Below are 17445 nucleotides of genomic sequence, written 5' to 3' on the forward strand. Positions count from 1 at the left end.
AGTTGATGATGACAATAACGAGGAAGAGCTGCATGCAATTGGAGAAGGTGAAGCTCGCAAGTCAGGGCCTATTGATAAATATGTGATGCTAATTGATCCTTCCATCCCATTGAAGAAGTTCTAACAGAACATAAATGATGCAATTAACAAGGAGAAAGCTTACATGGTAGGGCAATATTTGGCTAGATGGATGTACAAGAAAAATATTCCTTTCAATGCTGTCAATGATGATGACTTCAAGCAGTTTTTGAAGCCCTTGGTCGGTTTGGTCCTAAATGGAAGCCACCTTCCCAATATAAGCTCCGAGACAAGATGTTGCTGCAAGAGGTGGAAAGAACAAAGGATTTGATGAAGCCACATGAGCTTGAGAGGGTGGAAACCGGGTGCTCTATCATGACCGATGCTTGGACCGACAAGAAAAGAAGAAGTATAATGAATTTGTGCGTGCATTGCAAGTTAGGGACCGCCTTTCTTGAATCAAAGGAGGCGTCGGCTGATGCACACACAAGTCTATACATCTTCAATTATGTAGTTGAGTGCATTGAGAAAATTGGTATGATTCTTGAAGTCTCAAGTTTACTTTCATTCATTGATTTTCATAATGTTGTAGGTGCTGATTTTGATATTTTCCATCTTGTAGGTGCTGAAAATGTTGTGCAAGTGGTCACAGACAATGCTTCCAACAACATGGGAGCAAAGGAGATGCTGAAAGGAAAATGGCCAAAAATATTTTGGAGCTCATGTGCAACTCACACCCTCAATTTGATGGTAGAAGCAATTGGGAAGCTGAAGCAATTTGGCCCTACAATCATCAAAGCTAAGCAAATGACGATTTTTCTTTATGCACATCATAAAACATTGTCCTTGATGAGGTCTTTCACGAAAAAAAGAGACATTGTTAGACCGGGGGTGACACGATTTGCTTTGGCATTTCTTACGTTGCAAAGTTTGGTTTCTAAAAAGAAAGAACTAAGGGCAATGGTTTGTAGTGATGAATGGGAAGCATGCAAGCACACGAAAATGGTGAAAGGAAAGGCGGCCAACGCCACAATAATGAGTAGGGGCTTTTGGAAAAATGTATCACTTTGCATGAAGGTATGTTTATGGGGGCTGTTTTCATCTAGTCATATGTTGGGGTGTTTGCATCTATGTATTTATACATTGGGGCTATTTGCATCTTGTCAAGTAGTCATAGTTGTAGTTGTAACTTGTGCATTTCTAATGTTGGGGCTGTTTGCAGGTGCTTATATGACTCATTTGATCATTTTTATGTTACCTTGCAAGGTTTTTGAGCCATTGGTGAAGGTGCTTCGGTTGGCTGATGGGGATGGTCCATCTATGGCCTCTATGTATGGAGAACTAATAAGTGCAAAAGGGAAATCAAGGTTGCTGTTGAAAATTCAGAAAAAGACTATTTGGTGATCACTAATGCCATGAATACCAAGATGAGTGGGAGGCTGGATTCTCCATTGCACATGGCAGCATACATCTTGAATCCCAAATATAGTTATGCTGACCCGAGCATCTTTACGGATGTGGAGGTAGTGGTTGCGCTTATGGAAGTCATGGAGACATTTTATTATGATGATGACATCAAGGAAAATAAGGTGTTTAACATTGACTTCACCAAGTTTTAAAAGAAAGAGGGTATGTTTGGGAAGGTGGCTGCATTGAAAGCAATGGAGAATAACAATTTCGATGCCGGTAAGCATGTTCTCAAAGCAAAAAAACATATTATAACATTTATGAAATTATGGGCTGATTGCATGTTATTTCACTTGTGTCAAATTGTAGCTGATTGGTGGTCAACTTATGGATTACAAACTCCTACATTGCAACACATGGCCATAAGGATACTCAACTTGACCACAAGTTCATCCGGATGCGAAAGAAATTGGAGCACTTTTGAAATGGTAACTCTTAGACTTCTAACAATTAGTCAAATCTGAATATTACAATTTGTCAAATCTGAATATTCTTCTCACAATTTATTTCATGAGGCTTCCATTTTCATTTTGTAGGTAGATGCAAAGAGGAGAAATAAACTAGATGTGGCCCGTAGGGACAATCTAGTTTATATCCAATTCAATGGAAGGATGATTGATAAAAGAAAGAAGTTATCCTCTTCTAGTGATGTTCTTCTTGGTGAAGATGCGTCACGAGCACAAGATTGGATATGTGAAGAGGCATACATTGATGATGAGTTTGATCCCACTACGGGGGTGCCATACAACATCATTGATGAAGCAGTGGGGGAAAGCGAACCTACAGAGCTTCGTAGGAGTGCACGAGTTAGAGAACTCCATGAAGTTGAAGAATACGTTGAGGATGATGATGATGAATCTGATCATGCAGTAGATATGGATGATGATGAGATTGATTATGAGTCCGATGATGACGGGGTGATGGCAACCAAAGATGATGATGATGAGGAGGAGCCCCCGCAGCCTTGAGCCATTCGTCGCAAACTTATTTTGCTTGCTATTTGTGTGCCCGAACCTTATGTTCTTAATCCTTATTACCTTGATACCTATTTCTATGTGTGTGGCCGAACCTTGTTAGCATGTTACTTATTTGGCTATTTCTATCTATATAGCTGAACTTATTTGGACCTTGTTACATATTCGTCTTGTGAACCTTATTAGGAATTATATTTGGTATTTCCTATTTGTGTGGCTGCTATTTATCTTTACATGCGGATGCATATTGTGTGGCTGCCATTTATTTTGTATTCCCTATTTGTGTGGCTGCCATTTATATTGACATGTTGGATTGCATACTGTACTGTGGGGTTGCATATTTATCTTGATATGTCGGATGCATATTGTTTGTTATTTCCTATATCCGGGTTAACAATTTTACCTCTTGTGATATTGTTTATGATTTTTATTTTTCATATACCTATAGTACCATATTTTGCTATATCATATAACTAGGAGCATGGGAGTGTGGTACAATACATAATTTTTTTTGAATATACATTGCTAAATTCCTATTTAATCTACCGACTAATGTTCGACCGATTAATCCAGTTAATAGGCCGATTCACCGATTAATCCTTACTCCCAAGCCGACCGAGCAGTTACCAGTTACCGAGTTCCTCAACATTGGTGAAAACAGTCATAAATGGTTACAAGAGGGAGGGAGGGAGGGTTATATCGAGAGCATGTGTGCGAGAAAGACACCTCGGGAGAGAGTGTGTGAGCATGTGTGAGATACCACCGATGGAGAGTGAAACTACACGTAAAAGACTGCTGTACACATTGATTAAAGATATAAATTGTATCCAAATATTAGTATGGGATCATAATATTTGCAATTCGCGTAAGGAACGGTCATTCATCCATCAGACATCTAGATTCTATCGAATTTGAGCATGTCTATGTTATTATTCAACACAATTGATCCACATACTTAGTATTTTGAACTCCAGACAATGCATCGCTTTAGCAATCGAATATAAACATGAGTATAGTTCATGTTGTGTGTGTAAAGCACATTATACATACAAAAGTTACACAATGAACATTATAAATAGCTACCTATGAACTAGCATACATTTGAATTCAACTTAAGGTGATTTAAAAAAATCATATTCAACATGAAGTCCATTCAATTATTTGAATTTGATATCATGGCATTTGTAAATCATACCTAAATTATGGGGGCACCAATCTTTGCTCTGATTTTGTACATAATAGGATATGTAGTCGTGTACAAAATAGATTCAAATTTAGCTCCTCCATTCCAAAATAATCGTAGTTATAGGATTTTCAAGTGTCAAAATTTCAAAAAGAAGCAGATAATTTAATGAGGTTTTCAAACATACAATGTCAAATATAACGTTGTCTATTTAGGTCAATCCTCATAGTTCAAGAGTACTCTAAACGTGAATGCTTGTGTTTCAAAATTTCGAACGAATAGCCAAAAGAGCCTCTACTCGCCCGAAACCGCGTGAGACCAACGTTTGGTAATTGGTAGTACAAGGAAATTACTTTTCTAATAACTCCGACCCATGAAACCTACCGGCCCGACGTCCAAAGTCTAAACCAGGGTAGGTTTGTAGCTTCATCTAGACGCCACGCAACCGCCTCCGAAAAATATTCATACACAATGGCCGCCTAAGCAGACATGCGCGCGGCCGAAATCGCTCCCTCCCACTATTTGGGACACCTGGGATTACCATCCTACCCCCGACCGGCAGTAGGTCTGAAATTTAAGAGGGGGGCAAAGTTTGTACTTTCCCCAAATTTCAAACAAGCGCATCCCATCTTCTGTTCAAAAAAGCCAAAAACAAGCGCGTTCAAGACTGAAACATGGTTCTCCCCCTCCCCCCGCCCACCCGTCCGATTCCCCCCATTCATACTCCGTGGGTGCAAAAACTACCTCTCCACCAGCCGCGAAACCCCGACGTCCTCCGTCCGCCACCCCATCCCAACAATCAACCGCCACCCTCCTCCATCACGCCGGAGCCGATACCCCTACGTCGTCGTCCATTGCAACCTCAACGCCCGCCGAGCCGTCCGTACCCGAGCCAGTTCAACCATGCCGTCTTGCGCCTCACCGCTGCCACTCCAACTTTGCCACCGTCCACCGCACCGGAGCTGTTCCTGCTACACCGTCCTTTGCCGCCTCGGATCTGCTTCCCCTCCGCTGATATACGGCCACGACAACACAGTCAACAATTTGGCCATGGGTTTGTCCAAGGATCCACGGCTCTCCAAAACATCGGTTCCCCCGGGAGAAAGAAGAAGATCGCCGCGACATACGGAGGAGACCACACTGGCAACCGATAAGGGTACTCCTCTTCCCTTATTCGTGCAAATCTTACGTGTCTGCTTGCCCGGTATTCATCCCACAGATGACACTAGTTGACCGATTCTTCTTGATACTAGATGTTCCTAGTAACTCGCGATGCACAAGGTTTCTCCTCATATACTATTTCACCTTAGCTAGAGGTCCGTCGCCCCCCTGAATTTAAATTCCTGGTCAGTTGATTCCCAATTAACGGAAGCATTCCCCGGCTTGTATTGCTTAGGGGTGTATTCCCAATTAACGGAAGCATTCCCTCCAGAGCTAGTCCGCCTATTACGCCGGGGAAGCAGCTCCTCGGTGTTTATCTTAGGGGTGTGTGGGGCCTAGAGCTACTGGCGCCCGATCTGGAGGTCGGCCGGGATTAAAGGGATGGCATGGGGGCACTACCAAGCACGGCGGTGGTGTGAGGTCCAGGGGAGAGCGGGCCGGCGGAGGTAGGGGTCTGGGCTGGTGGTCGCTGGCGGTTCGAGAAAGATCCTCAACAGTGACTGGCGGGAGGTAGACGAAGGCTATCTGCCCGTTCCTTATAGATCAGACGGTTCATGAAAAAAAACGACTGACCTATTTATTTTCAGTCGACTGTTATCTTGATATGACCACATGTGGTGGTGTGCTGGAGGAGTACCTGCATTTCCTGTGCTCATATATTACAAAATCATACGGAGTAGAATCTAATTTTGTTTGCCATGCAATGTTGTAGAGCTATCATATGTCTCCTGTCATTTATTTTTCACCCACCTGCTATCTGCTACTTTTACAGTGCACTAGTTCTGCACACACTTCATCCATACTCTCACTATTGTGTTTTTATGCAAGGGTATTTCAGAGTCTGCCTCGAGAGAAGCAGAAAAGAAAAGAGAGAAGTTGAGCCATCTTTCCTCGCGGGTAGGCACGACATGTTACAACGCTATAAAGGGTGCAATGTCAGCAAATGGAGACGGTAAACGTAGCTCTGGAGTTGATGACCTCGCTCGCAATGAACCACCATGGCAGGTGCTTGCTTTAACTTCACGGTGTCATATGTGGTTGCATGTTATATATGGTGTCTAGCTTGTATTCGAAAGGCCGAAGTCGGTCTTTATTAAGATAAGGAGAGATATTTTTTACATGAACCACCATCCCGTGAGCACCAGAAGACAAATAGCTAGTCATGGCACTGGCCGAGCCAGTGACAAGCCCAGCAAAGACATGCATCACCTGGAAGCCAACTAAAAAGCCGCGATGGTGGCGAAGCAGCCCGCTTCCCACCAGGCTCTCTGGTCCTAGATGATCATGCTCACCACTCCAGCCGGATGTCTAGCTTGTATTGCTTCCAATTTGGTTAAATTGCATCTGCTTAGCTTACACATTATACTTTTGAATATGACATGCGTTTCTGTTTTTGGTACATACTAGTACATATGTGTATTAACCATGTTCTTACATCAAACTAATGTTCTTGTGTATCCCTCATCAATCACTTATGATGAGGCAGGCAGGCAAGTGGACTACTCCTCATTTAAAGAATGCAACATCAGCCTCCTGACATGATTCTCAAGAAACAACCAAGGCTAGATGAAGATAGTGAACGTAGCTCTGTAGTTGATTACCACATTTCCCCTACACTAGCATCGCAGGTGCTTTCTCTAACTTGGCAGCGTGATATGTGGTTGCATGTTGCATATGGTGTCTAGATTGTAATTCTTCCAATCTGGTTAAACCGCATGTGCTAGTCTTCTTAGCTTATACATTATACCTGTTAATGTGACATGCCTTCCTGTATTTAGTACATAGTACATCTGTCTATTAAGCATGTCCTTACATAAAACTATTGTTTTTTGGTATCCCGCATCAATCAATATGACGAGACACCTTTAGTATATGCAGTGCGATATTAGTTGCATCTTTCATATGATTTATAGCATGCGCTGCTTCTAATTTGTTGAAATTCCATTTATGATGGGACGCTTTTAACTTGGCAGAGTCATATTGGTTGCATCTTTCATGTGGTGTCTAGCTTGCATTGCTTCCTATTTGTTGGAATGGTTTTTGCTTAGTTTACACAAACAGTTGTGAACATGCCATGTCGTCTTGTTTTTCATACATATTCCATCCTGGTATCATGTGTTTGCCTTACATCAAAGTAGTGATTGTTAGTATCATGCATGAATGAGTTCTGAAGAGAGAATTTTATTGCTTTTTCTTGTCAGTTTTACTTGACAATTCAAAATCAATAAAGCGGAAGGAAGTTAGCAAGGCAGCGGATAAAGGTGCTCCTTCCAAACGGAGGGCCTCTACAGTTTCTACTCCTCCACCCCAAGATGATTTCCAAGACAACACATGCATAGACACTCACCGTAGCTGTGTTTATGATGAGAACATCTCCCCTAGTGCACCATCACCGGTGCTCCCTCTAACTTGGCACTGTTATATGTGGTTGCATGTTATGTGTGATGTCTAGCTTGTATTGCTTCTAATTTTGTTGAATTCCATCTGCTTACTTTACACATTATACTTGAATAAGACACGTGTTCCTGTTTCTAGAACATACAATATCTGTCTATCACACCATGTTCTTACATCAAATTACTATTGTTGTGTAACCTGCAACAATCACTTATCATAAGACACGTTTGACTTCAGAGTGTGATATAGGTTACATCTCGCATTCTTTTCTAGCTTGTACTACTAATTTGTTGAAATGGCACTTACGACAAGACAGTTTTAACTTGGTAGAGTGATATTCATTGCATCTTTCATATGGTGTCTAGCTTTCATTGCTTCTAATTTGTTGAAATGCCTTCTCCTTAGTTTACACATCATAAGCTGTGAATATGCAATGCTATGAATATGTAATGGCACTAATGACGAGAGACCTCTAACTTGGTAGTGTGATGTTGTTTGCATCTTGCATCTGATTTATTTCTTGTACTGCTTCACATTTGTTTAAACACCATTTATGACGAGACACTGTTAACTTGGCAGAGCGATATTTGTAGCATCTTTCATATGGTGTCTACCTTCCATTGCATTGCTTCTAATTTGGTGAAATGTCTTCTACTTAGTTTACACATCATAGTTCTGGTTATCTCTTCCGTCCTGTTTTTCGTACATATTACATCCTCCTATCATGTGGTTGTCTAACATCAAAGTTTAGTTTGTCTGCATCACACATTAATTTGTTATGAAGAACTAAATTGTTATTCGTTTTTCTTGTTGGCTTGACTTAACATGGCACAGAGAAAGAGGAAGAAACACAGAATGGCAGGGAATGAGAAGCGGATGAATCCTGCAGATTCTGCTGGTAATGATGGTGCAATAGAAGGTCAAAGTCCATCAGAAAATTCTACAAATAGGGCATCCCATGCTACACGAGCTGCAAAAAAGCCAAACAGAAACAAATAGCTGCCACCAAACAAGCAGAGACAACCCTAGTTCTTGCAACACCTTCCACAGTACTACCAGCTGCATGAGTTACTCGTGCATCAACTGAGCTAGCAGCACGTTCCCAAGCTCCCTTGCTACCTAACACTACTTCCCAAGCACTCTTGACAAAAGACGAGTTGGCAATATCAGATGAACCTTGTGAGCTTCAACAACAAGAAGGTAGTTGTTGGAGTCAACTTATAGTTGCATGCTTCTTTATATGTAGTGTCACAGTTTGATGTATACTAACACTTCCTATGTTCGTTGTTGGACTAGCACCTAGGCGCAAGAGGAAACAAACATCAGGGATAATGCTCGATAGGTTAACTAAATCTAGAGGAGGAAGAATGGAGATCCGTTTTGAGGCAGGTTTAAAAATGCCACGTGATGCTACAGAGTCAGCCAAGTTAGTATCAGAGGAAGCGGTTGCCGTTAGGTGTCATGTACGTATCCTCCCAACATGGATTCAGTACAGGAATGACAAAGACAAAACACAGTTCAACACCTTCCTAGACCATTTATCTGTAAGTATGGTTATGTATGGAAACTAGTAATATCGTCTTGCTCTGTCCCATACTTCCTAGGTTGCTGATAATGAGACTCCCATAATTTTCAACAGATGAGGTTCAAGTTGGATAGCCAAGATGATGCAACCAGACAAGCTTGCACCCATGTTTTCAAGTCTGCTCTGCGACAGTATCGGTATAACTTGAGGAAAACTCACTTTGAAGGCAAGGCTAACAGTGAACTTTCCCAAACATCTCCAATGGAAAATATATCAGATGAAGACTGGAGGGGCCTCGTTAAACACTCGTCTGATCCGAAGTATCAGGTACATTATATATATGTGATCAGATCACATGTTGAAGTCCTATTTACGCATGTGCCAAGCAAATCTATGTTCTTGTAGGTGAACTGTTCAAAGAACAAGGCCAACCGTACGAAAGTGAAATTCCAACAAACGATAGGATCTCGTAGCTATATTGCACACTGCGAGGCTCTTGTAATTAGCTGCTGTTTCACTCTTTTTGTTGTACCATATTATCAGATATATATTGACTTGTTCCAAATGCAGAGGAAAGCCCACAAGGACCAAAAAGTACCTAAATCAAATGCTGTGGAAATCTTCAAGGACTGTCACACCAGCAAGAAGAAGGGCATGACTACACCACTCAAAGCCACTGTTGTAAGTCCTTAATCCTCATGCCTTTTAACTACTACTTACTCTGACTTGTGCCTTGAACTACATGGTTTGCAGCCAACGTCTATTACTCTTTTCAATTTTATACACAATTGTCTTAGCATATCATTGCACCTTACAAGGTTTAAAAGAGAGGAGTGATGTTCCTTTGATCTTGACCCGTAATCTAGTTCCGTGCTGGACTTGCCCACACAATGTTACAATTGCCTATTTGTCTATTCTCAGTTGTTTTGTGATATGAATGATGTCATACTATGCTTACCGTATTATAAACTTCGTCTCTTTATCCTTAGCCCTCAATACAATGTGAAGAAATAGACAATACATTAGCGATGGTACATGGTCATATGTTTGGAACCTGGTTTTATTATGTACTTTGCAATAAAATACAACTAATATTTTACATGGGTTCAACAAAATAAGGTATGTATATAGACTAAAGCTATTTTGTTTGGTTTTTTTGCCTCCTTAATATCTTCTGTTCTGGTACTATTAATGTTCAAACTCAACTTTTCAGCGAGCTATGGAAAAAATGGTGGAACCGCCACCTTCTGAAGGTGGCCAGGCAACTATAACCGCAATGTCAGCTCTTGCTGTAGTGAGTCAGTACATGTCCACTAACAGTGCCAAAAGCACGTTCCTGCATAATACTGGGTTGGCTGTTAAGGCAATCGCGTCCAAACTGCCTCATGATCAAGATATGCAAGCTCAAAGCAATATTGTATCTGCGCTCCAGACACAAGTCCATTCCCTAACAGAGACCCTTTGTGAAACAAGGAGAGACATTGTTCGATGTCGTCAAGATATGCATGGTTTTGAAACCAAACTATCAGACATTTGCTATGTTGTTCAGGAGCCTAGGAGAAATGAAGGCAAGGGTTATGGTGCTCCATCGGACAATACAACATGAAAACATAACAGTCAGGTCAAATGAACTGAGCTTCTGAACTTCTGGTGGTGCATTTATCCGCTAGACTGTTAAGTTTTGTGACAACCTTCCTTTTGTTATAGTTGTAATTTGTTTTGGTGCGATACAAAATTTGTTCTTAACGTGCAGCCACCAGCTGAAGAAAATAGCAAGCCATTTTTGTATAGTGTAGGGTGTTCCCTATATTTGCACTGGTGGCGATCTTTGATGCTGAGTGGATGTAATCTGTGCAATCGCCTTAATAGCCTAGTGTTAGTTTCGGCCTTATTTATTTCCTAGTCTTCTTTTTCCCTGGTTTGCTAGTGGTCGCAACAACCATGGGCCATATATACGGGCCGTAGGATCCATGGGTCTCCTACGGGTCATCGATAAATGGGCCTCCATCAGGGCCATAGAATCGGTGGGCCTCGGGCCGTCGGATAAATGGGTCTACATGGGCCGTAAACGGGCGTAATTGGTATCGGCCCAACACGGTAACAAGCCGTTAACAGGCCGGAGGACAACAAAGGCTTAATTCTGTCACAGGCATAACGGGTCGTTAATGGGCTAGAATATAGGACAAGCTGGAAACGGCGCAACGGCTTAACAGGACAGAAACGGGCCGACTCTTGCCACGGGCCGAATTTGGCCCATTAGGGGAACATGCCAGTAACGGGCCGGAAGTAATCCATGGCCGGAAAGGAGCCCAAGAACGTATGGGCCATCAATAGGCTGAAAGCTAACACGGGCTGGAAACGGCCCATGTGAATCACGAGCCGTTAACGGGTACAAAGAAATTTACTGTTCATTATGGGCTAGAGTCACTGTGGGCCTCTAAAGGGCCTAAAGACACGAAGGCCTCATATGGGCCGAAAGACGGCGTGGGCCATACATGGGCCGAAAGTGAAACGGGCTGGTGTTATATTCGACGACCCACATGACGTTGTTGGTATGATTTCCATTGGCCCTAACGGGCCGTGGGTTAGCGGGCTGTAAATGGGCTATATGCGAACAAGCCGTTAACATGCTTTTTGTGGGCCGGCCCGCCACCTTTTGATCAAGTCAAACGGGCCGGCCTTTTCACAGGAATGGGCCTCTGTTAGGCCGTGCCACGTGTCGAAGTATCATAGGCGCCTTTGGTCCAGTGAGTGGATGACATCTGTCCCAACGGTGAGCCGACACGTGTTTCCTCCAGCCAGTGATGATTTTACACATGGAAAATCCCCATTGGTCAGGGCTGTTAATGGGTTATTGGATCCAAAACTGGACCCGATAGCTTAACGGCGTTCCGTTACGGTGGATGCCACGTGTCGGTCACCCTTGATGAAAGCACTTCTGTGACGCGCGATTTATCGTCATGGAAGTGGACACTTCCGTGATGATAATTTTTGTAATGTCATGGAACACTTCTACGACAACACAGGTATGACTATCTTGATTCTGTCATAAAATCGTCATGGATGTACATGCATGACAAAAAACATGACCTACTGTGACAAACACGTGTCATCACGGAAGTGTATTTTTTTGTAGTGAGTGCTGATGATTAAACAAGACCGCTAGTTTCAAGTAAAAGGGAAAGGGAAAGAAAGGGAACTTCAAGAAGAATGGAAAGCAAGTTGCCACTCCCATGAAGAAGCCCAAAGCTGGACCAAAGCCTGAAACTGAGTGCTTCTATTGCAAAGGAAATGGTCACTGGAAGCGGAACTATCCCAAATATTTGGTGAATAAGAAGGATGGCAAAGTGAACAAACTATATTTGATATACATGTTATTGATGTGTAACTTACTAGTGCTCGTAGTAACCCCTGGGTATTTGATACTTGTTTAGTTGCTAAGATTAGTAACTCGAAATAGGAGTTGTAGAATAAACAAAGACTAGTGGAGGGTGAAGTGATGATGTGTGTTGGAAGTAGTTCCAAGATTGATATGATCATCATCGCACACCCCCTATACTTTTGGGATTAGTGTTGAACCTAAATAAATGTTATTTGGTGTTTGGGTTGAGCATGAATATGATTAGATCATGTTTATTGCAATACTATTATTCATTTAAGACAGATGATAATTGTTATTCTGTTTACATGAATAAAACCTTCTATGGTCATACACCCAATGTTGATGGTTTATTGAATCTCAATCGTAATGATACACATAATATTGATGCCAAAAGATGCAAAGTTGATAATGATAGTGCAACTTATTTGTGGCACTGCCGTTTGGGTCATATTGGTGTAAAGCGCATGAAGAAACACCATAAAGATGGACTTTTGGAATCACTTGATTATGAATCATTTAATACTTGCAAACCGTGCCTTATGGGCAAGATGACTAAAAACTCCATTCTCCGGAACAATGGAACGAGCTAGTGACTTATTGGAAATTACACATACTGATGTATGCGGTCCAATGAGTGTTGATGCTCGTGGCAGGTATCATTATTTTCAGACCTTCACAGATGATTTGAGCAGATATGGGTATATCTACTTAATGAAGCATAAGTCTGAAACATTTGAAAAGTTCAAAGAATTTCAGAGTGAAGTGGAAAATCATCATACCAAGAAAATAAAGTTTCTACGATCTGATCATGGAGGAGAATATTTGAGTTACGAGTTTGGTCTTCATTTAAAACAATATGGAATAGTTTCACAACTCACGCCACCTGGAACACCACATTGTAAAGGTGTGTCCGAATGTCGTAACCACACTTTATTGGATATGGTGCAATCTATGATGTCTCTTACCGATTTACCACTATCATTTTGGGGTTATGCATTAGAGACAACAACATTCACTTTAAATAGGGCACCATCAAGATCCGTTAAGACGACGCCTTATGAACCGTGGTTTGGCAAGAAACCAAAGTTGTTGTTTCTTAAAGTTTGGGGCTGCGATGCTTATGTGAAAAAGCTTCAACCTGATAAGCTCGAACCCAAATCGGAGAAGTGCGTCTTCAGATACCCAAAGGAAACTATTGGGTACACATTCTATCACATATCTGAAGGCAAGATATTCGTTTCTAAGAATGGATCCTTTCTAAAGAAGGAGTTTCTCTCGAAAGAAGTGAGTGGGAGGAAAGTAGAGCTTGATGAGGTAATTGTACCTTCTCCCGAATTGGAAAGTAGTTCATCACATAAATCAGTTCCAGTGATTCCTACACCAATTAGTGAGGAAGCTAATGATGATGATCATGAAACTTTAGATCAAAGTTACTACTGAACCTCGTAGGTCTTCCAGAGTATGATCCGCACCAGAGTGGTACGGTAATTCTGTTCTAGAAGTCATGTTACTAGACCATGATGAACCTACAAACTATGAGGAAGCGTTGATGAGCCCAGATTCCGCGAAATGGCTTGAGGCCATGAAATTTGTGATGGGATCCATGTATGAGAATAAAGTGTGGACTTTGGTGGACTTGCCCGATGATCGGCAAGCCAAAGAAAATAAATGGATCTTCAAGAGGAATATAGACGCTGATAGTTATGTTACTATCTACAAAGCCCGACTTGTTACAAAAGGTTTTCGACAAATTCAAGGTGTTGACTACAATGAGATTTTCTGAACTGTGGCGATGCTTAAAGTCCGTCCGAATCATGTTAGCAATTGTCATATTTTATGAAATTTGGCAAATGGATATCAAAACTGCATTCCTTAAATGGATATTTCTTAAAGAAGAGTTGTATATGATGTAACCAGAAGGTTTTGTCGATCCAAAGGGTGCTAACAAAGTGTGCAAGCTCCAGCGATCCATTTATGAACTAGTGCAAGCCTCTCGGAGTTGGAATAAACGCTTTGATAGTGTGATCAAAGCATATGATTTTATACAGACTTTTGGAGAAGCCTGTATTTACAAGAAAGTGAGTGGGAGCTCTGTGACATTTCTAATATTATATGTGGATGACATATGTTGATTGGAAATAATATATAATTTCTGGATAGCATTAAGGGGTACTTGAATAAAAGTTTTTCAATGTAATACCTCGATGAAGTTGCTTACATATTGGGCATCAAGATCTATAGAGATAGATTAAGATGCTTGATAAGTTTTTTCAATGAGTATATAGCTTGACAAGTTTTTGAAAGAGTTCAAAATGGATCAGTCAAAGATGGATTTCTTGCCTGCATTACAAGATGTAAAGTTGAGTAAGACTAAAAGCCCGACCACGGCAGAAAATAGAAAGAGAATGAAAGTCATTCCCTATGCCTCAGCCATAGGTTCTATAAAGTATGCCATGCTATGTACCAGACCAGTTGTGTGCCTTGCTATGAATTTGGCAAGGGGGTATGATACTGATCCAGGAGTGGATCACTATATAGCGGTCAAAATTATCCTTAGTTACCTAAGAGGATTAAGGAAGTATTTCTTGGTTATGGAGGCGATAAAGAGTTCATCGTAAAGAGTTACGTCGATGCAAGCTTTTACACCGATCCAGATGACTCTAAGTCTGAATTTGGATACATATTGAAAGTGGGAGCAATTAGCTAGAGTAGCTCCATGCAGAGCATTGTAGACATAGAATATTTGCAAAATACATATGAATCTTAATGTGACAGACCCGTTGACTAAACTTCTCTCACGAGCAAAACATGATCACACCTTAGTACTCTTTGGGTGTTAATCACATAGCGATGTGAACTAGATTATTGACTATAGTAAACCCTTTGGGTGTTGGTCACACAGCGATGTGAACTATGGGTGTTAATCACATACATATGTGAACTATTGGTGTTAAATCACATGGCGATGTGAACTAGATTATTGACTCTAGTGCAAGTGGGAGACTGAAGGAAATATGCCCTAGAGGCAATAATAAAGTTTTTATTTATATTTTCTTATATAATGATAAATGTTTATTATTCATGCCAGAATTGTATTAACCAGATACTTAGTACATGTGTGAATACATAGACAAAACAAAGTGTCCCTAGTATGCCTCTACTTGACTAGCTCGTTTATCAAAGATGGTTATGTTTCCCGACCATAGACATGTGTTGTCATTTGATGAACGGGATCACATCTTTAGGAGAATGATGTGATGGACATGACCCATCTGTTAGCTTAGCATCATGATCGTTACAGTTTCATTGCTACTGCTTTCTTCATAACTTATACATGTTCCTCAGACTATGAGATTATGCAACTCCCGAATACCAGAGGAACACCTTGTGTGCTATCAAACGTCACAACATAAATGGGTGATTATAAAGATGCTCTACAGGTGTCTTCGAAGGTGTTTGTTGGGTTGGCATAGATCAAGGTTAGGATTTGTCACTCCGTGTTTCGGAGAGGTATCTCTAGGCCCTCTCAGTAATGCTCATCACTATAATCCTTACAAGCAATGTGACTAATGAGTTAGTTACGGGATGAAGCATTACGGAACGAGTTAAGAGACTTTCCAGTAACGAGATTGAACTAGGTATGATGATACCGACAATCGAATCTCGGGCAAGTAACATACCGATGACAAAGGGAACAACGTATGTTGTTATGCGGTTTTGACCGATAAAGATCTTTGTAGTATATGTAGGAGCCAATATGAGCATCGGGTTCCGCTATTGGTTATTGATCGAAGATGTGTCTCGGTCATGTCTACATAGTTCTCCGTAGGGTCCGCACGCTTAACATTCGATGACGATTTATATTACGAGTTATGTGATTTGATGACCAAAGTTTGTTCGGAGTCCCGGATGGCATCACGGACGTGACGAGGAGTCTCGAAATGGTCAAGACATAAAGATTGATATATTGGGAGGCTATATTCGGACATCGGAAAGGTTCCGAGTGATTCGGGTATTTTTCGGAGTACCGGGGAGTTACGGGAATTCACCGGGAGAAGTAATGGGTCTTATTGGGCTTTAGTGGAGAGAGAGGAGAATGTCTAAGAGGTGGCGCGTGCCTCCCCCTACCCAAACTGAACTGGACAAGGGGTGGGGACGCAGCCCCCCTTTCCTTCTCCCTCTCCCTCTCTTTGCTTCTGTCCTACTCCAAATAGGAAAGGGAATCCTACTAGGACTTGGGAGTCCTAGTAGGACTCCCCATGCTTGGTGCTCCCCCTAGATCGGTCGCCTCCTCCCTCCCCCCTTTATATACGGGTAAGGGGAGCACCCCAAGGACACACAAGTTGATCTTTTAGCCGTGTGTGGTGCCCCCTCCACAGTTACACACCTCGATCATACCATTGCGGAGCTTAGGCGAAGCCCTGCGCCGGTAGCATCATCATCACCATCGCCACGCCGTCGTGCTGACGGAACTCACCCTCGGCCTCAACTGGATCAAGAGTACGAGGGACATCATCGAGATGAACGTGTGCTGAACGCGGAGGTGCCGTACGTTTGGTACTTGATCAGTTGGATCGCAAAGAAGTTTACATCAACCGCGTTACTAAACGCTTCCGCTTTCGGTATATAAGGGTACATGGACACACTCTCCCCTCTCCTTGCTATGCATCTCCTAGATAGATCTTGCGTGAACGTAGGATTTATTTTGGAATTACCGCGTTCCCCAACAATTACTGCCGAGCAATTGATAGAAGAACGCATAGTTATGATGATATCTAATACAATGATCATGAACATAGGCATCACATCCATGTCAAGTAGACCGAAATGATTCTACATCTACTACTATTACTCCACACACCGACCACTATCCAGCATGCATCTAGAGTATTAAGTTCATAAAGAACGGAGTAACGCATTAAGTAAGATGACATGATGTAGAGGAATTAACTCAAGCAATTTGATGAAAAGCACATCTTTTTGTCCTCGATGGCAACAATACAATACGTGCCTTGCGGCCCCTAGTGTCACTGGGAAAGGACACTGCAAGATTGAACCCAAAGCTAAGCACTTCTCCCATTGCAAGAAAAACCAATGTAGTAGGCCAAACTAAACCGATACTTCAAAGAGACTTGCAACTATATTAAATCATGCATATAGGAATTCAGAAAAGACTCAAATAATATTCACAGATAATCTGATCATAAATCCACAATTCATCGGATATTGGCAAACACACCGCAAAAGAAAATTACATCGAATAGGTATCCAAGAACATCGAGGAGAACATGGTATTGAGAATCAAAAAGATAGAAGAAGCCATCTAGCTACTAGCTAT

General features: G+C 41.7%; 1 protein-coding gene across 1 annotated transcript; it reads left to right on the forward strand.

The window, feature by feature from the left end:
• Positions 1 to 1841: 1841 nt before the first annotated feature.
• Positions 1842 to 2453, forward strand: LOC119326025 (probable DNA-directed RNA polymerase subunit delta). The gene is made up of 2 exons (XM_037599734.1): positions 1842 to 1913; positions 2022 to 2453. Exons 1-2 carry the CDS (start codon positions 1842 to 1844, stop codon positions 2451 to 2453), a joined length of 504 nt encoding a protein of 167 aa, XP_037455631.1.
• Positions 2454 to 17445: the final 14992 nt, after the last annotated feature.

The sequence above is a fragment of the Triticum dicoccoides genome, chromosome 6B (assembly GCF_002162155.2).
Source record: "Triticum dicoccoides isolate Atlit2015 ecotype Zavitan chromosome 6B, WEW_v2.0, whole genome shotgun sequence".
Classification (NCBI taxonomy): domain Eukaryota; kingdom Viridiplantae; phylum Streptophyta; class Magnoliopsida; order Poales; family Poaceae; genus Triticum; species Triticum dicoccoides.